The sequence below is a fragment of the Salvelinus sp. IW2-2015 genome, linkage group LG2, assembly GCF_002910315.2.
Source record: "Salvelinus sp. IW2-2015 linkage group LG2, ASM291031v2, whole genome shotgun sequence".
Classification (NCBI taxonomy): Eukaryota; Metazoa; Chordata; class Actinopteri; order Salmoniformes; family Salmonidae; genus Salvelinus; species Salvelinus sp. IW2-2015.
In genome coordinates this window covers 36,173,874-36,193,757 of record NC_036839.1, presented here as the reverse complement: position 1 = coordinate 36,193,757, position 19,884 = coordinate 36,173,874, and the positions used below count along the sequence as shown (strand labels likewise).

General features: G+C 41.4%; 1 protein-coding gene across 2 annotated transcripts; it reads left to right on the top strand.

Moving 5' to 3' along the window:
• The first annotated feature begins 642 nt into the window (after window positions 1–642).
• On the top strand, window positions 643–18,579 carry zgc:113337 (Ig1_MRC-OX-2_like and Ig domain-containing protein). 2 transcript variants are annotated; one of them, XM_024009587.2, is made up of 8 exons: window positions 643–897; window positions 1,752–1,817; window positions 1,949–2,024; window positions 4,386–4,706; window positions 5,527–5,856; window positions 10,623–10,907; window positions 11,419–11,523; window positions 15,864–18,579. In XM_024009587.2, the coding sequence occupies exons 3-8, from the start codon at window positions 1,952–1,954 to the stop codon at window positions 15,872–15,874; spliced, it is 1,125 nt and encodes a 374-aa protein (XP_023865355.1). In that variant the 5' UTR covers window positions 643–897; window positions 1,752–1,817; window positions 1,949–1,951; the 3' UTR covers window positions 15,875–18,579. The 2 variants fall into 2 exon arrangements, with proteins under 2 accessions (XP_023865355.1, XP_023865346.1); XM_024009578.2 differs by having other exon boundaries at window positions 1,752–1,822.
• The last annotated feature ends 1,305 nt before the right edge of the window (window positions 18,580–19,884 follow it).

The following is a 19,884-nucleotide window of genomic DNA, read 5'->3' as shown; positions in this document are numbered from 1 at the left end:
GTGATTTTAACACTGTGGATTATCATCACAGCGGCTGGATAGTGTTTATTACTAGTGTGCTGGCTGTGGTTGCGTTTCAATGGAGAAAGAGGTAAAGATCCAGTAAATGTACGTTGTTTTGACAATCTTTTTTTGACAAAATTACATCTCGGTATACAACGTAAGTTGTAAATTGTACAGTATCCCCCCTGAGGTCACCCCCCCCCCTCCAGATAGTACTGTACATGTCATAAACCAGTCCCATGGCAAAATATGTAGAATAGTAGGACATTTGCTCTAAACCAGCAATATTTATCTTAGGCTCATGGCAAAATGTGTAAAATAGCATGAGGTTAGCTATAAAACGGAAATATTTTCTCTCTGCCCATTTAAAAAAAAAAAAATCTATCCCCCACAAAACGTTTTTAAAAAGCCCAAATGTATTTACTCTCAACTGAATTAAAGTCTGGTTTCTATAAACAATTGAACTGAACTGCAACGCCTGCTTAGTTTCACTTCAGCGTGTCTATGCGTCTCTGTTGTGATAGAATCGATCGTACACTCCCACTAGAGGGCAGCACTCCTACACCTCACGCTGTTGAAGCGATAGGTGCGCATTTTTGTCCCCACTTTTCGCCCCAAAGCATTCGCCCCAAAGCATGACTAGTGTTGGAACCATGACGTAAGGCTATTATTTCATACATTAAGAAAATACACATATTTCAGTTGTTGCCCAACACCCTTTCTTATGCACACTATTTGGTCCTGATTTGTAGACTCACAGATGGGCGGTGTTTTATCTGGTGCTGCTCTTTACAACCGTAATAGACAGTCTATGAAATAGATGGAAATACACGGACCATGAGAATACAGTGATCGGACTAGCTGCCAAAGGAACGCCCGCAAGCTACAACAGAGGTAAGCTTTTAATTATATTTTAAGATAAAGTTTCAGGATAGAAAGTGGCTTGTAGTGCCCAAAGTCGCTCTAAATATTAGGATACTACTTTGGATTTTTATATTCTGCATCATACACCAGTGAAATCTTTGTTTAAATGTTGATCCTTCATTGTTATTTGATCCATAGCTTATACTAGCTGTATTTGGCTGGGGTAACAGGTAACATATTGTATTACTAATATGGTCCACTTAAATGGTGGTCGGCTAATGATTTCCTTTAATCTTGTGACAACAACAATGTGGTAGCAACAATATATAGCCTATTTTTAGCCGAAAGAAAATAGTTTTCAGAGAGATGTGAGACGATTTCGTGCTCCCTTTTGCTCTGGTCAAGTTGACTAAGCAAAATGGGATTGTGTTCATAAGCTAGCAGTTTTTTTTTTTTTTACAATCATTATTTTAAAGAATGTCAAGTGGCTTAATCTTATTCAAGAAATTGAAACACAGCCTTTTGGGTATGACTCAAAACAGCCTTTATTTTCACTGTGGAATCAAGGTTTTTCTTTCAGGTGTGTTAGGCCTTATTCAATTGGATATTTAAAAAACAAGATGCTGGGTCAGAAGTTATCATTTACCCTCAATGGAGCAAGTGGAGACTCATTCTGCCAGAGAAAGGCAGCTGGCCTGTGTGTAATGGGCTTGGCCAGTCCATTGATGGTAGAATGAAGCCCTTCATTTTGCCTTCACATTTCTAAGGTTAAGTAACTGATCCTATGTTAACAGTTCAGAGGCAGATTTCCACACTGAATTAAGCCAGATTCATGGATGTGTGTGTTTGTTTCACCCTCTGTGTGTTCTCCTTATCTTTCATAGGAGACGTGTGTCAAGAGCAGGTGTAAGATGAGGCTTGTTTAAACCACTCAAACAGTGTTCAGATCTGTAAGGTAACATCCTTTCAGATGATTGTACAGAAACATGGTTATTAAAAACTATTTTAGTCCGTGGTGGCCTACCCTGGTCCTGGAAAGCTTTGAACTTTGACCCATGACTGTCTACTCTGCCCAATGCAGACTATGATGTGTGAGTCCTCCCTGGTGCGATGCCTGCAGCTGTGCGTGTCCTTACTGATGGTGGTCAGGTTGCAGGGTGAGTGGACATAGCACTAGACATATTAACACATTTGTATTTGTATTAGTAAGTTCACCACATGATTGTGGTTATGCACGTTTCCACCAAACAATATGTTGTGTACAGTGTTCGACATCTACAATGCCTTCAGAAAGGATTCATATCCCTTGGCTTATTCCACATGTTGCTTTGTTACAGCCCTAATGTATTCAAATAACATGTCTCATCCATCTACACTCAATACCCCATAATGACAAAACGGAAACATGTTTTTAGTCATTTACACACATTTATTGAAAATTAAATACAGAAATATCACATTTACATAAGTACACCACATGACCAAAAGTATGTGGACACTTGCTCATCGAACATCTCATTCCAAGGCCATGGGCATTGATATGGATGGAGTTGGTCTAACCTTTTCTGCTATAACAGCCTCCACTCTTTTAGGAAGACTTTCCACTAGATGTTGGAACATTGTGGCAGGGACTTGCTTCCATTCAGCCACAAGAGCATTAGTGAGGTCAGGCACTGATGTTGGGCGATTAGGTMTGGCTCGTAGTCGGCGTTCAAATTCATCCCAAAGGTGTTCAATGGGATTGAGGTCAGGGCTATGTGCAGGCCAGTCAAGTTCTTCCACACTAATCTCGACAATCCATTTCTGTATGGACCTTTCTGTGTGCATGGTGGCATTTTCATGCAGAAACAGGAAAGGGCCTTCCCCAAACTGTTGCCACAAAGTTGGAAGCACAGAATCGTCTAGAATGTTGTTGTATGCTATTACCGTTAAGATTTCCCTTCACTGCAACTAAGGGGCCTAGCCCGAACCATGAAAAACAATCCCAGACCATTATTCCTCCCTCACCAAACTTTACAGTTTGCACTATGGATTCAGGCAGGTAGCGTTCTCCTGGCATCCGCCAAACCCAGAGTCGTCTGTCGGAATGCCAGATGGTGAAGTGTGATTCATCACTCCAGAGAACGCATTTCCACTGTTCCACAGTCCAATGGAGGCGAGCTTTACACCACTCCAGCCGACGCTTGGCATTGCTCATGGTGATCTTAGGCTAGTGTGCGGCTACCCGGCAATAGAAACCCATTTCATGAAGCTCCCGATGAACAGTTCTTGTGCTGACGTTGTTTCCAGATGCAGTTTGGAACTCGGTAGTGAGTGTTGCAACCAGGACAGACGATTTTTACGTGCTGTGCGCTTCAGCACTCGGTGGTCCTGTTCTGTGAGCTTGTGTGGCTGACCACTTCGCGGCTGAGCCGTTTTTGCACCAAGACATTTCCATTTCACAATAACAGCACTTATGGTTGACCGGGGCAGCTCAAGCAGGGCAGAAATTTGACAATCTGTTGGAATTTGGCATCCTATGATGGTGCCACGTTGAAAGTCATTGAGCTCTTCAGTAAGGCCAATCTACTGCCAGTGTTTGTCTATGGAGATTGCTTTGCTGTGTGCTTAACCTGTCAGTAACGGGTGTGGCTGAAATAGTGGAAAGCAGACTGAACCAGGTTTTTCTCTAGGAAAATCCCTGTGCAAAACTCCCTAGTCCTTGCATATGACAAGAAAATATGGAGAGTGGAACTCAGTAATGTGTTGTATTGGATTTGTCTGAAACATAACACTTTCTGTTCAGAACAAAAAGTGAATTGCTTTGCCACATTTWTTTCCATATTAATGTAGTGCCTTGTTGCAAACAAGATGCATGTTTTGGAATATTTRAATTCTGTACAGGCTTCCGGTTTTTGTTCTGTCAATAAGATTAGTATTGTGGAGTAACTACAATACTGTTGATCCATTCTTAGTTTTCTCCTATCACAGCCATAAGCCTCATGGTGAAATCCCTGTGCGGTTTTCTTCCCCTCCGGGCAACTGAGTAAGGAAGGACTTTGTAATGACTGGGTGTACTGATACACCATCCAAAGTGTAATTGATCAATTCACCATGCTCAAACGGATATTCAATGTCTGTTTTTTTTTACCCATCCACCAATAGCTGCCCTCCTTTGTGAGGCATTGGAAAACCTCTCTGGTCTTTGTGGTTGAATCTGTGTTTGAAATTCACTTCTCGACTGAGGGGCCTTACTGTATGTATGTGTGGGGTAAAGAGATGAGGTAGTCATTCAAAAATCATGTTAAACACTATTATTACTCACAGAGTGAGTCCATGCAACTTATTGTGAGACTTTTACTCCTGAACATATTTAGGTTTCCAAAACAAAGGGGTTCAATACTTATTGACATATTAAATTCAGGCTGTAACACATCAAAATGTGGATTAAGTAATGGGCAGGTCAGTCAAACAATAAGTGCATGAGTTGTTTGGCTGATCTGTGATCCCTGTTGTCCCCTCCCCTATCCATGTCCCAGGCAAGGTAACAGCCCCTGAGCGCATGGAGGCCCCAGTGGAGCTCCCCTTCACTCTGACCTGCATGGTGTCTAAGGGGCGTGGGGACAGCCTGAAACAGGTGCGCTGGCTGGATGTCCAGAACAAGACTCTGTTGACCTACGAGCCCAGCCAGAAGGACAGCGTGAGCGGCCAGCAGCATGTAGAGCTGGCCCCCTCCCCCAAGGACACCTCAGCCATCACCATCCGCAGGGTGGGCTTCAGAGACGAGGGCTGCTACACCTGCATCTTTGACCTTTAYCCCTCAGGATCGCAGGAGGGACGCATCTGCCTCACCGTCACATGTGAATAAAGAAGAATGTTCAGATTTCCTCTTTGTCATTGCTGTGTTACTCTGTGATTGTAGTCTGAGCGTCACAGCTGAGTACATGGGCATGTCCCAATCATTGTTTTGTACTTCTCTCTTTCCTGCCCTCCTTCACTCCCTCCTTGCCAATCTTTGATCTTAGAAGAGTTAATACGTCAACAGAGGGATGGAGGAAAGGGGCAGAGGTTTTCTGTATTCAGATACAGTGGAAAATCCTGGACATAGGGGGTTTCTGGTCAGCAGCATGGGCACTCACATAACATTTAAAAGGGGCCTGTTGTTGATTCTGAACTCAAGTTATACTAAATTTTCTGCCCATCCTTTTGTTTGGTGCCTTTCTTTGTTCTCAGTGGACTCCGTGGTGCCTTGCTACCTATCTGGAGACTGATTCAGGAAAGGAGATACCTAGTCAGTTGCACAACTGAATGCATTTAACTGAAATGTGTCTTCTGCATTTAACCCAAACCCTCTGAATCAGGAAGTCACTCCTCTTTTGATAAACCTCTATACTATAGGGATGTACTCTGATGGATGTAGAGAGATGTCATGACTCCCATCCCCATGTGCTGTTGTCATATGTTCCCATATGTAGCATAGAAGCGGTGGGAGCAGACCCATGTATTTCTGACAGGTTCTGTGTGATCACAGTGGGGGGAGGAGGGCCGAGGAGGGGAGGGGAGGCTCATACTGGTAATCAGAAACTGCTGTTGCAGACAGAACGGTAGACGCACAGATAGCATAGTACGTGTGTGTGTGTCTATCTGTTTGTGTGAACATGTTGTTTTCCTCTCCTCCAGCCCGTGTGATTGCTGAGGGTAACAAGACAGTGATGAGTGGTAAGGCGGCAGTCCTGTCTTGCACCTATGGCCTGCCAGAGAAGGTGCAGAAGGTGCTGTGGAGACATACAGCAGAGCAGGGGGACTCCAGCGAAGTAGCCTCCTATGCCAAGCGCAGCGACCCCATGATCGAGCCGCCCTACCAGGAGAGGGCCTGGCTGACCSCCTCCCTTTCCCAYAGCCAGCTGTCCATCAGACCAGTCRGGGTCCAGGATGAGGGCTGCTACACCTGCGAGTACCACACCTACTCAGAGCGAACCAAGAGCGCTACCGTCTGCCTCACTGTCTTTGGTAGGAAAGGTTACTCTACATACACCTTCTTCACTGTCGTTGCCAGGGTAAAGCTAAACATCCTTCTCACTGTCTAATAGCGTCTACAGTAATGATAGTAACCTATAGTAATGATAGTAACTTATAGTAATGATGATTGAATATATTGGCAGCATACCCACCTTCAGGTGCTTGCGCTTTACACTGTGTTGAATGGGTTTAACTGTCGAGTGATGGGTAGTGCATGATGTTTGAATCCCCAGCATGATAGTTAACATGATACAGACCTGACTGTGCTGAACAAACCAGACTGGTGAATGCTCTCTTTCACTCCATAGAGAAGAGCTATCACTCCTCTGTTATAGTAATATACAGTGCAGACCCTAAAGTGAGGAATAATTCTGCTGTTGTGATTGGCTGATGGTGGTCGATATGTTGTCAAATATTAGGTTATAGCACTGGGAGTTTTTTTGGGGCGGTTGCTTCTGCATAGTTTCACCTAAGGAAGGGAGGGAGATTATTTGACAAATGTGTGTGTGTGTGTGTGTGTGCACGAGTGCGTGCTCTGACCTCTGTGTCCACTGACAGCGTTGACAGTCTTAAATGATGGACACTGTAGTAGTAACAGTGAAAGAGGCAGTTTAACAATATGCCGCTACTTCTATTTGATGACTACTGCTGCTACAGTATTCTGTAGCCCAGAGGTTCTCCCTGAACACTCATATGTTCGATGTAAGCTGGGACCTGAAGGCAGCTCCAAAGGGATTGAGGTGGAAAGGAGTGTATCAAATACTGAGCTGTTCTTGACATGTTTGTGGCTGAAAATTAGGTCCATCTGTGCTGTAAGGCTCTTCAGGGAAGAAGTACAGGTAACACCACACACACACACACACCACACACACACACACACACACACACACACACACACACACACACACACACACACACACACACACACACACACACACACACACACACACACAACACACACCACACACACACACACACACACCACATCACAGACACATAAATATACACACTAGTTCCAAATCAGTGTTTGATCATCATTAGTTTTCCGTCTGTTTGAAGTTGTAGTTAGTGGCGTTTGTGTGATTAAGTGAAACACAGACCCAGGCTGGTGGTGTGTCCATAGCAATAACAATGAATATAACGGACTTGGAAGCTCTAACCCTGGCAATTGACTGGTACTGGTACACACAGGCCTGGTATTGTGATGCAATAATTTCCATGTTATTTTGAAATGTTCTATCAACTGATGCTGGATTGCCATGGTAATGTAGAATGTTCATTAAAATGATGCTAACTGATGTGGCTCATGCAATGGAATGTATTTTTCGGAATGTCAGTTGAATTGACTCAACAAATCATAGCAAAGATTGAAGGGTACACTTCCTGATTTTACTTCCTGGCATGGGTACACTCAAAATGGCTGCCAGTCCACCCATTATACCATCATTGACTTGAATGGAGACGCCCTTTCTATTCATTCTTATTTCTATGGCTGTGTCTCACTGAGGGAGCACTGACAGAGAGTTTACATTAGCACTAAAGAATGGATCTATTAAAGGGAGAGAGGGGGTACTAAAGTGTGACACCCAAAGTCATGACTGTATTATTGTTTCAGGCAGACAGTGCTCCCTACTGTCTCATCAACACTCCCTCTCTCTCCCCTTTCCCCTTTCTCTCCTTCTTGCTTTCCCTCTCTCTGTCTTTTCCCTGTCAGCCCAGTCAAACAGCAAGGCATTTGTCTCAAATGGAACTTCCAGCGATTCCAACAGAAAAGCCTGTGCCATATCTCTCAATTTAATTCAATTCAATTCAATTTCAATTCAAGGGCTTTATTGGCATGGGAAACATATGTTAACATTGCCAAAGCAAGTGAAATAGATAATCAACAAAAGTGAAATAAATAATAAAATTAACAGTAAACAGTTCCAAAAGAATAAAGACATTTCAAATGTCATATTATGTCTATATACAGTGTTGTAATGATGTACAAAAGGGAAAATAAATAAACATAAACTTGGGTTGTATTTACAATGGTGTTTGTTCTTCACTGGTTGCCCTTTTCTTGTGGCAACAGGTCACAAATATTGCTGCTGTGATGGCATACTGTGGTATTTCATCAAGTGGATATGTGAGTTTATCAAACATTTTAGTTTTTTTTTCAAATTCTTTGGGGATGTGTGTAATCTGAGGGAAATATGTGTCTCTAATATGGTCATACATTTGGCAGGAAGTTARGAAGTACAGCTCAGTTTCCACATTTTGTGAGCAGTGTGCAYATWGCCTGTCTTCTCTTGAGAGCCAGGTTTGCCTATGGCGGCCTCTCTCAATAGCAAGGCTATGCTCACTGAGTCTGTACATACGGTAGTCAAAGTTTGGGTCAGTCACAGTGGTCAGGTATTCTGCCACTGTGTACTCTCAGTTTAGKGCCAAATGGCATTGTAATTTTAAATGATTTATACTTTTACTTTTACTTTCAATTCTTAAGTATATTTTAGCTATTACATTTACTTTTGATACTTAAGTATATTTAAAACAAAATACTTTTAGACTTTTACTGTGTGACTCACTTTTACTTCAGTAATTTTCTATTAATGTATCTTTACTTTTACTCAAGTAGGGAAAGGGGGATACCTAGTCAGTTGTACAACTGAATGCATTCAACTGAAATGTGTCTTCTGCATTTAACCCAACCCCTCTRAATCAGAGAGGAGCGTGGGGCTGCCATAATCGACATCCACGTCTTCAGCGCCCAGGGAACAGTGGGTTAACTGCCTTGCTCAGGGGCAGAACAACAGATTTTAACCTTGTCAGCTCGGGGATTCGATCCAGTAACCTTTCGGTTACTGGCCAAATGCTCTAACCACTAGGCTACCTGTCACCAAGTATGACAATTGGGTACTTTTTCCACCACTGATTAAACTGCTATCATTACCATCACACCTAMTACCCGTACCACTACTATTTGGAATAATAATCACAACAATAATAATAACAATAATGGTAATAACAATAATACTAATAACAATAATACTAATAATAATGAAGTTACTGCTTACTATGCAAATATTAGTCAGTGTTCCTCAGGCTATGGGAGGCAAATACATATTTGGCTGCAAGAGGAGCCGTTACTCATTCACCCATGAGTATTTTTTGTTTTTCCTCTGAGATTAATAAGTTACAATTTGGAATAAATGTAGTAATTTCTGTGAATAATGAATCTGATGGTGAGGAATATTTGACAGAGTAAAGGAGAAMGTGCATCTGTTTCTACCTCCCTTGTCGTGGAGTGACCACATACACACTCTTCTTTTTACGTCTGCCGGTTTCTATTGCCAATTGGTGGTCACTCAGCCTGTACTTGGTAAGGATCTGTCTCTGCTTCATATCTTTGACAGAGTAGAGATAATCAGCCAATTCATATTCTCTGTTCAGAGCCAGATTATAAGGGCACAAGGTGAGACCCAGATGCAGACATGGGAGGCAGATGGTTTGAGTCTTGATATTTTTTAAACAATCCAAAAGAGGTAGGCAAGAGAATGGTCGTGGACAGGCAAAAGGTCAAAACCAGTTTGGAGTCCAGGAGGTACAGAGTGGCAGGCAGGCTCGAGGTCAGGGCAGGCGGGTACAGAGTCCAGAAAACAGGCAAGCGTTAAAAACCAGGAGAACTTGCAAAAGAGAATAGAAGCAGGAGTACGGGAAAACTGCTGGTTGACTTGAAAGGCATACAAGATGAACTGGCACAGAGAGACAGGAAACACAGGGATATATACACCAGGGATAATAAGCGACACCTGGAGGGGTTGGAGATAATCACAAGACAGATGAAACAGATCTGGGTGTGACACAGATAGCAATTTAGTCAGCTTTGGGATTTTGTTAAATTTTTCCAATGTTGTAAATGTCAGTAGACAGCAGTATTGGTACATATCACAGTGCTATGTAGACAGCAGTATTGGTACATATCACAGTGCTATGTTAGTAGATAGCAGTCTTGGTACATATCACAGTGCTATGTTAGTAAGTAGCAGTCTTGGTACATATCACAGTGCTATGTTCAGTAGATAGCAGTCTTGGTACATATCACAGTGCTATGTCTTGTTGTCTGAATTCCTCCTGCGCTTGGTGGTTCATGTGGTTCAGTAGAAACGCCTGTTAAGACACTACTGCTGCTGTGCTATCAGGGCCAAATATCTGTGGCCAGCCAGATCAGTTCTCGCCAACACAAATGTTCTAAATTCCAATGAAAAACATTCCTACCACAGCTCTGAGAACAGACAATTGAAAACAGAGATGATTTGTTGCATATGGATCTCAAGTACAGTATCCACATAGTCACAAGATTCCTACTGTTGATAGTTTTTTCACATATTGATTTTATCTGTGACATCGATTCTCTGCCCAAATAAGTCGATTTTCTCTTGTGATCCAAGTCATCTTTTTTTTACCTTTATATAACTAGGCAAGTCAGTTAAAAACAAATTCGTATATACAATGAAGGCCTACTCTGGCCAAACCCTAACCCGGACGCCGCTGTGCGCCGCCCTATGGGACTCCCAATCACGGCCGGTTGTGATACAGCCTGGAATCAAACCAGGGTCTGTAGTAACGCCTCTAGCACTKAGATGCAGTGCCTTAGACCGCTGCACCACTTGGGAGTCACTATGCAGGACCAAGTCAGAGTTAAGTCAACCCACCTGAAAACACACTGATTCACTAAACCCAACATTGATCTTTGATTATCTCTGTGTCTTCCCCAGTACTGCCTAAACCCCAGGTGAGCTACAAGAACACATCTCCAGGGGTGATCGAGGCCAACTGTACAGCCGTGTCACGGCCCCCGGTGGAGATAGTGTGGAACGTGGAGAGGGACAACCGAACTATGGGTCCCCCTGTGACATCACAGCTGCAGCAGGGGGATGGGACCACCCTGGTCATCAGCACCCTCACTGTCCAATCAGGGCTGCTGAAGGACGTGTCCGTCAAATGCCTGGTCCACCATAAGGGTCTGGAGTCACCCATCGCTGTGTCTATGAACACCAAGAGTGAGTGAGACAAACACGAATGTGCACGCACACACAGACATATACACACGCACACACATTGGGAGGAGACAAATGTTTTACATTTATCTTGGCTCAGAGCTAACATTTTTCTATAAGTAGCCTGACCAAACCAAGACAAAGCCAAGAATACTGATCCCTGGGTGATGGATAAACATTAATGACTGACCTAAACACAGTGTTTAAGATTTGAGATCTATTTTTGTTGAAGTCATTGCCAAGTAGGGTTAATGAGTGTTCATGCCCAAATGGTCAAATCAGATATGTACATAATGAAATCCAAACTTAATCTGAACCAATCAACATATACTTTTAAAAAGTTATCTCCCTCTCTCTCTCTCACTGTCTCTCKTACTCTCTTTCACTCTCTCTCTAAATCTCTATCTTATTCTCCCTCTTACTGTCTCTAATTGTCTCTCTCTCCCTGTTTCTCTCAATCTCTCACTTTTTCTATTTTTCTCTGTCTGTCTCTGCTCTCCCTTTCTCTCTCTAGTTGGGACAGCTCTGACCATCTTAATCTCTGTGACCACTGTAGCTGCTCTGCTGGTCATATGTCTCTGCTTCTGCCTCTGGAAGTGTTTCCTGCGCAAAGAAGATGGTGAGTGTGTGTGTGTGTGTGTGCGTGCGTGCGTGCGTGCGTGCGTGCGTGTGTAAACACCCTCACAGCACAATAGTGATGGAAGAAACTGGGGTCATTCTGAGGTCATTATCACTTTCATTAATTGAGCGTTTGAGCACGTACAGTAGCCATGAAAACATCCTGGAATATAATGTTAGCCCAATGGTGTGTGTGTGTGCATGCGTGTGTTTGAGAAAGAGATATGGAATTATGCATCCTTTGAAAATATCAAACCTGTGGTTGCCATTTGTATAATTTAACGATGCCCTAAAGACAAAAGGACAATTGTTTTACATTGTTTGCTAAATTTAACCAGATACCCTCAGGGACCAAGGTGTATCCATTCCTGAATCTTAAAATTCACAGCCGTCACTTGTGTATGAGTGGGGGGAATCGAACACATGAAAAGAGAGCTCTCTGTCCTTGTATCTATCCATCTCTATGCTGACAGCTGTCTCCAGTCACTACAGAGGAATTACAAACATAAAACTTTGCAGCTGGCCAGATGGAGCTGTTTTTAGATGCTATAGTAGTTCTGCTGGTTCTCAGAATGGTATAGGGAACCAATACAAGACGCTACCACCCCAACTTCACATGGGGGGAATTGACAGTCAGCTTGCCTATTACCTGCACTCAACCTGCACTTTGCCTGTTGCCCTAACTTTGGCCTCTTTCTCTATGGACTATGGGGTCATTTAATCTTAGGGATAGCCCCCTATTTAAAATGTTAAAATGACATACCAAATCTAACTGCCTGTAGCTCAGGCCCTGAAGCAAGGATATGCATATTATTGGTACCCTTTGAAAGGAAACACTTTGAAGTTTGTGGAAATGTGAATTGAATGTAGGAGAATATAACACAATAGATCCTGCAGAAGAAAATACAAAGATAAAAAACAACGTTTTTTTCTACCACCATCTTTGAAATGCAAGRGAAAGGTCCCAGTTCTAGCCATCACTTTGGTTGTAATTCCGATGGTGTCCATAAGATGGAAGCAGTGTATGTGCAACGTTTCAGCTTTGTTTGACCCCGATTGGTGCTTATTTGACAAAGATACAGTCGATCAAATGAAGGTCGGCCGCGTCATCGGCTTGCCATGAAGGCGTCGCTTTCTGACCAAATTTGTTGTCCTATAGAATATACTACACCCCTAATGATATAGTGAAGTCTGGTTACGTTCTAGGATCTCTGAGGAATAAATACAAACATGATTTGCCTGGTTGAAACAACATTTAGGGTTAGATTTTCACAGATTCCTTTCTTTGCAATTTGAACGAGTGGAAATACAAAATCGATCGTGCATGCTTTATGGACCTTTTTTCAGAGGTGAATTTATCAAAACCTATCGCAGTGAAAAAAGTGTTTTGTTGTTAGGAGCTCTCCTCAAACAATAGCGGCATTTTTTCACAGTAATAGCTACTGTAAATTGGACAGTGCAGTTATATTATCAAGAATTTAAGCTTTCAGCCGATATAAGACACTTATATGTACCGACATTTGTTGTTTCTCTAAAATCTGCGATGGTGACAAAAGGCTCTGCATGATTTACAGCTGTTCCGTTGATGGGACGCCGATCCCTAATTAAAAGAACCTCTGTGTCATCGCTGGTTTCAGCATTGCTAGTGCTCTGTGCAGAATGGAGATGTTATACATAAAGGATCGTAAGGGATACAACAAATAAGAGTGTGCCCAAACTAGGGCTGTGGARGTCATGACATTTTGTCAGCCAGTGATTGTCAAGCAAATAACTGTCGGTCTCACGGTAATTGACCGTTAATTAACATAAACACGTTTAGCATCTCCTGGCTTCCACACACTGATGCAGACTGTTGAAACATCTACATTTTAAAAAGTCTAATAAATCCATGTAATATAGTCTACACTATCACAGTAAATCCATGATTTATTTTAGACAGGTCTAAAGAAACATGATATGAAGAAAATGTAGCCTATTTCAGAAGAACAGAATAGCATATTCTGAGGTGTCATTATTATTAGCAGGTAGCCTAGTGGTTAGAGAGTTGGGCCAGTAACCGAAAGGTTGCTAGAATGAATCTCCGAGCTGACAAGGTAAAAATCTGTCGTTCTGCCCCCGAACAAGGCAGTTAACCCACTGTTCATTGTAAATAAGAATTTGTTATTTTATTTATTTAACCTTTGTTTAACTAGGCAAGTCACTTAAGAATGAATTATTATTTACAATGACGGCCTAGGAACAGTGGGTTAACTGCCTTGTTCAGGGGCATACCGACAGATTTTTACCTTGTCAGCTCGGGGATTTACCCAACGCTCTAACCACTAGGCTACCTGCCGCCACTTCTTAACTGACTTGCCTAGTTAAATGAAGGTTAAAATATATCTATTTTTTAAATGTTACGCCCTGATCTGGCTATGCCATATGGCTGTGGGCTACACAGTTCATTTAGCAGACAAGATCTGCTTTGAAATCCATGGCATTATTTTTGATTATTTTATAGTATGAAGCATTCAATTGAACATAGCTGAATAAAATAGAAAGGATAATTTCTCCAAATGATTTGAAGGAGTGCGGATATTCTGTGTTGAGCGGCTAACAAGRAAACAGGTCCTCCTATATGCTTAATTTAGAGTTATTTATTTAACTTTAGTTATGATACAAACGTAAGGCTATATGTTTTGAATTTGTTATCAATTTTAAGGCTGAATGATGTGATTAATGATGATTTGAAAAAAGCATGAAAGGCATGAGCTCTGCTCTGTTTCTTGCACAGGCTGCACACACTTCATCAGTCTCCCATTCACAATTTGACAAGCACTTGATCATATTCTCACCCATCAGACTATTCTTAATTTAATCTGGTCTTTACATATAGAATTATTATTATTATTATTTGATTATTAAAATTTTGTTTGTACTTTTTACCTGTTTTTCTCCCCAATTGGTAGTTACAGTCTTGTCCCATCACTGCAACTCCCGTATGGACTTGGGAGAGGTGAAGGTCGAGAGCCATTCGTCCTCCGAAACACAACCCTGCCAAGCCGCACTGCTTCTTGACACACTGCTCGCTTAACCCGGAAGCCAGCCGCACCAATGTGTCGGAGAAAACACTGTAAAATTGGCAACCGAAGTCAGCTTGTAGGCGCACGGCCCGCCTCAAGGAGTCGCTAGAGCGCGATGGGACAAGAAAATCCCGGCCGGACAACTCCTCTCCTTACCCAGACAGCGCTGGCCCAATTGCGCGCCGCCTCATGGGTCTCCCAGTCACTGCAGTCACTGCCACCCGGATTGAACCCGGGGCTGTAATGACACCTCAAGCACTGCGATGCAGTGCCTTAGGCCGCTGCGCCACTTGGAAGGCCGGTGGAATCATTTTTTATTTCGAGTGGCCCACAATAGTGAATGGAAGTTACGTGCTGTTATGGTTTCAAGCACAGGCAGCGAGTCCATAAGGCTTGGGGAAGTTAAGATTTTCCTAAAGTAAATTGAATTGCCAAAATTATATAGCCTAATTAACATACTCCTGTCTATACAGAAATATATACAATAATTCTAAATAGACTACTAAATCATGATTTGGCCACAGAGGATATTTACCTTTTTTTTTTTTTTAAACAAGTTGTGGATAATTTTTTATCGTATTGCCTACAGTCTGAAGGAAAGGCAGCATGCGCAATTTGGGCAGATTGTTCTTGAGTTGCCACTGTCTGTCAAAAGTAGAGAGGCCAAGCCAGGCATGTCGCAATATTTAAAAAAAAACATTGCAGGAAAACATTGTTTAGAAAGGAAAGGGTTGATGCTGTAAAGAGAAGACAATGAAAATACTAATCTGTCTTTTAGTTATCAAAAAGGTGACTTTTGTCAATATATTAGGCTCTATTTACTCTCAGATTCCAAAATGCTAATTAGCATCAAAGTAGACATCATGCAAAACTACAAATCCGTGCAAGCTCCTGCACATCATCTCCAGCTGACACCTTTACTAACAGGTATTGTGTCAATTTAAAACTTGCACAAGACAGTTCACAGAATTGTCAATTTAAAGAAATGTATCTAATTTATGAATTACTACATTTAACTAATATTCGATACTTAATCCAGAGATACTTACCTTTTCCTCAATTTGGCATTCTCGTCCAGATCATAATGGCATTTGTATTTCTTTATGATAGCCACACTAGCAGCTAAATATCATTTCATTTTGGGGGGTAAATACAGGGAAATATATTTCTAAAAGTCACCTTGTCCTAAAGAGATTCAAAACTTCACGCCAGGGTGTATTCTTTCTCTGTCTGTTTCTTTCTTTCTCTCTTTCACTCTCTCTCTCGCTCCTCTGCACAGACGGAGTCTGAAAGGAGGAAGTGATATTCAGCCAATCAGAGACTGTTCTTCAACATTCTGCTGCACCTTCAGAAGTGAAGCAAGGCCCACCTCAAGAAGAGGACACACAATACAATCCATCATGACCAACATCACAGGGTCACTGAGAATATGAATCCATCCACTCAAAACACCAATTGTTTAGTCACAATGGCTTGTGACTAAAGAGTTTCATAGTAGAGAGTTTCATAGTAGGAGTGCTGATATGCGATCAGATTTCCCTTTCAGATCATAATAAATAAGATTACATGGACAGTCACATACCTGATCCTAGGTCAGCACTCCTACTCTGAGACTCTTTGAATACGGCCCAGAATAATCACAACACATCCTAACAGATCTRAACCTAACCTTGTCCTCTGATAACCCCAATCAGCATCAATATATATATCATGTGATGCTGACTAATTATTTTATTCTTGTAACTGCCTTGGTTTCTTTGTGTTATTATAAAGTATGTTCCCGAGATGAAAGGGACTATGTCTGTGGGGAAATCATGAAAACTCTGAATGAGAAGTGAAAATACCTTAGTCTACCATGGTATTACAGTATTCAATGGCTTGTGATACACTAAATGCAGAAGAGATGAGTAGTTATTGTATGGAATTTACAAACTTTAAAGTCCCATATTAGACCACTGTAATGCAGCTTCTGTGGAGGACCTACCCTTTTGAACCCCCCAGAATGCACTCTATTTTCATTCTATTCTCAGTGTTTCATGGGACAGCCTGCTTTGCCAAGTTATTTTCCAATTAAGTGTACATAATGTGTATGCGACTGACAGTATTTAGCTAAGCGTGATTTCTTTCTGGAACCTCCTACAGATGTAGGATCTTAATTTGATCACCATGTGGAGGGAGAATTTTCCTGCAGGAGATTTTCCTGCAAAGTAGTGTATTTGAGGCTTAAAAAGGCTTCTAAAGTTTGTAATTTCCACTTTGAAATTCCAGACTTGATTTTCCCTTATGAAAAATTGGTAACACTTTATTTGACACCCAGTGTCATAACAAGTTAGAATGCCGTCATAACCATGTCATAATATGTCATAATAACTGACATAACTTGTCAAAATCTGTCATAATATTGCCATAACACTGTCATGACCAGTATATTTACACATGTTGTGACATACAGTATATTGCGTTATTTTATGGCTGGTTGTGACATCTACACAAATTTGTTTTTTCTTTCGTTTAAAAGTTTGTTTCTTCAATAGTTTCTGGATGTTGTAATGAATTCTTTACAGGCATCATATTTTAAATAGCTTGACCATCCTGTGTCACTTTACTTGGACTAAGAAAATACACTTTATGACACTGTCAAGAAGCATTATGACCATCATAATGCCAGATAGGCCTATCACGTACATGCCCTTATGTCAGTCATTAGTCAAAAGGAGGGAGTCTTGTCCTGCTCTTAAAATCTGCTCCTGCATTCATCCCAGTCATCAGCAACAGAGCATTGGAGTAGGTGCATGTCTGACATCAGTGTCTGCGTAATTACAATGATCATTTAATATGGTCAATAAATACAAAAATCTATAACATAAACATAGTGTTGASATGAAGTGTTTGCCCTCTGTGGTAGGTGTTGTGGGGTTTGACACTCTTATGTAGGTGTCATAACCAGCCATATAATAACGCAATATATGTCACAACAGATCTAAATATATGTATCGTGACAGTGATATGACCATATTATAACAGGTTATGACAAGTTATTTAAACTGTTATGACATATTATGGCATGATTATGACCGTGTCATAACGTGTTATGACGCTGAGTGTCAAGTAAAGCGCTACTGAAAAATGGATCAACCCCTACAAAAATGTTATATCCCACCCAATACTTCACATTTACTGTTGCTGCAGGATTCTTTTCCTGCTGTATCAAACTGGCTCAATTCAAAATCCTACATCTGTTGCATGCTGGCAGTGATAAAGCTATCTGTAAGGGTTCAACCGCAGGTCTCAGACATAGACCACTTACTCAGAACTCTAGCAGAGTTGGCGAGAGGGTGGTGGAATTTATGGTCAGATAGAAATATTTTATAAAATGATACCATTAATGGCATTTTTATCATGGGGAGAGGGTGAAAAACTGTAGTTATGAGTTGTTTGTGAGTGTGTGTGTTTTCAGATTCCATGGTCAGATGGTTTAATGTGATTCCCAGTAGAAGACGTGTATGAATATGTGCAATGGCTTTCCTTTTTAATCATTGCCACCAAGGAGTGTCCAGGCCATCAGTATTATCAGGTCTCTGCAGATTTAAGCTTCGTGAAATGCTGACCCGATTTACTTCATCTGTATAAGCATCAGATAGCAGTCAAGGTTAATTGCCTTTTTAGGAGAAAACTGTCATGGTTTGCTATCATAATGCATCTTCTGTGCTACTTCTCTAATTGCGTCATCATACACATCACTTTACTTAGAGGTTTTTTCCCAGTATGTACATTGACTGCTGTGATATGTGATGTAACCATTGAATATGTGTGTGGAGGGCTCTTACCAGATAACATGTGTTTCATAATGTGCCTTCTTCCAGAGTCACTTCACATGCTGAAAAAGCAACTAACCACATTAAAGGTCAACACAGTATGAAGGAAGATGCTGTCACTTGAAAATGTACTGTGTGATGATGATGTGATGAAATGTAAGATAAAAACATTTAGAAAAAGGTCTAGTGTATTACTGGTTGCTAAATAATTGACACTTAATACTGAACATTGAAAGTTGACGAAGCAAAACTGAGGTTTTTGAGTTTGTATCCCAGGAATGGAATTCTGTGGCCAGTCTCTGTACACCTGGATTGACTTTAAAGAGAGAGGGGGGAAAGGTGGAATTATTCTCCTCTTGGCTGTTGTCCATATCTGGCTTCCATATGCACTTTGTTCCAAGTCTGTTTTATCCTGAGCTGTACTCAGGAAAGGTCAACAAAATCATTCTTCGCTGCCTTCATATGTAATCCTCTATGACTCAGTCCCACAATTTCCAACACAATGAGGGACATCACTAGTCTCTGGTGATGTATTGGAATTGAGTTGAGCTGCATATGATCATGTAACCTTAACTTGCACACATTTTAAATTGTGAGGTTCAAACTACTGTAACATGTTTCCAACCCGACAATAACTGAGACCAAATGTGTCACTGTATGTTCCACTTGATCACAATCATGCCACCACCAACATAACATCACAGTTACGCAAAAGATTACCGTCATCTTCATATAGCCATAGAGAAACAGTGATCTTCATTACAGCCATAGAGAAACAGTGATCTTCATATAGCCATAGAGAAACAGTGATCTTCATACAGCCATAGAGAAAAACAGTATCTTCATTACAGCCAAGAGAAACAGTGATCTTCATACACATAGAGAAACAGTGATCTTCATAAGCCATAGAGAAACAGTGATCTTTCATACACCATAGAGAAACAGTGATTTTCATACAGCCATAGAGAAACAGTGATCTTCATATAGACCATAGAGAAACAGTCATCTTCATATAGCCATAGAGAAACAGTGATCTTCATACAGCCATAGAGAAACAGTGATCTTCATACAGCCATAGAGAAAACAGTGATCTTCATACAGCCATAGAGAAACAGTCATCTTCATATAGCCATAGAGAAACAGTGATCTTCATATAGCCATAGAGAAACAGTCATTTTCATTCATGTTACTTTTAAATGACATTTCCATAGTCTCTGAAGAGGGAGAACATATTCTATTTGCAGTGACTCACTGTTTGGGTTACAGTATATAGTGGGCTCAACATTTTACATAACCATGGAATGCCCCCAACCTGTAGCCAGCACACGCATGCAAACACATTACCAGTAGCCCAGCACACGCGTGCTAGCATATTAACCTGTAGCCAGCACACGCGTGCTAACATATTAATCTGTAGCAGCAACGCGTGCTAACATATTAACCTGTAGCCAGCACACGCCTGCTAACATATTAACCTGTAGCCAG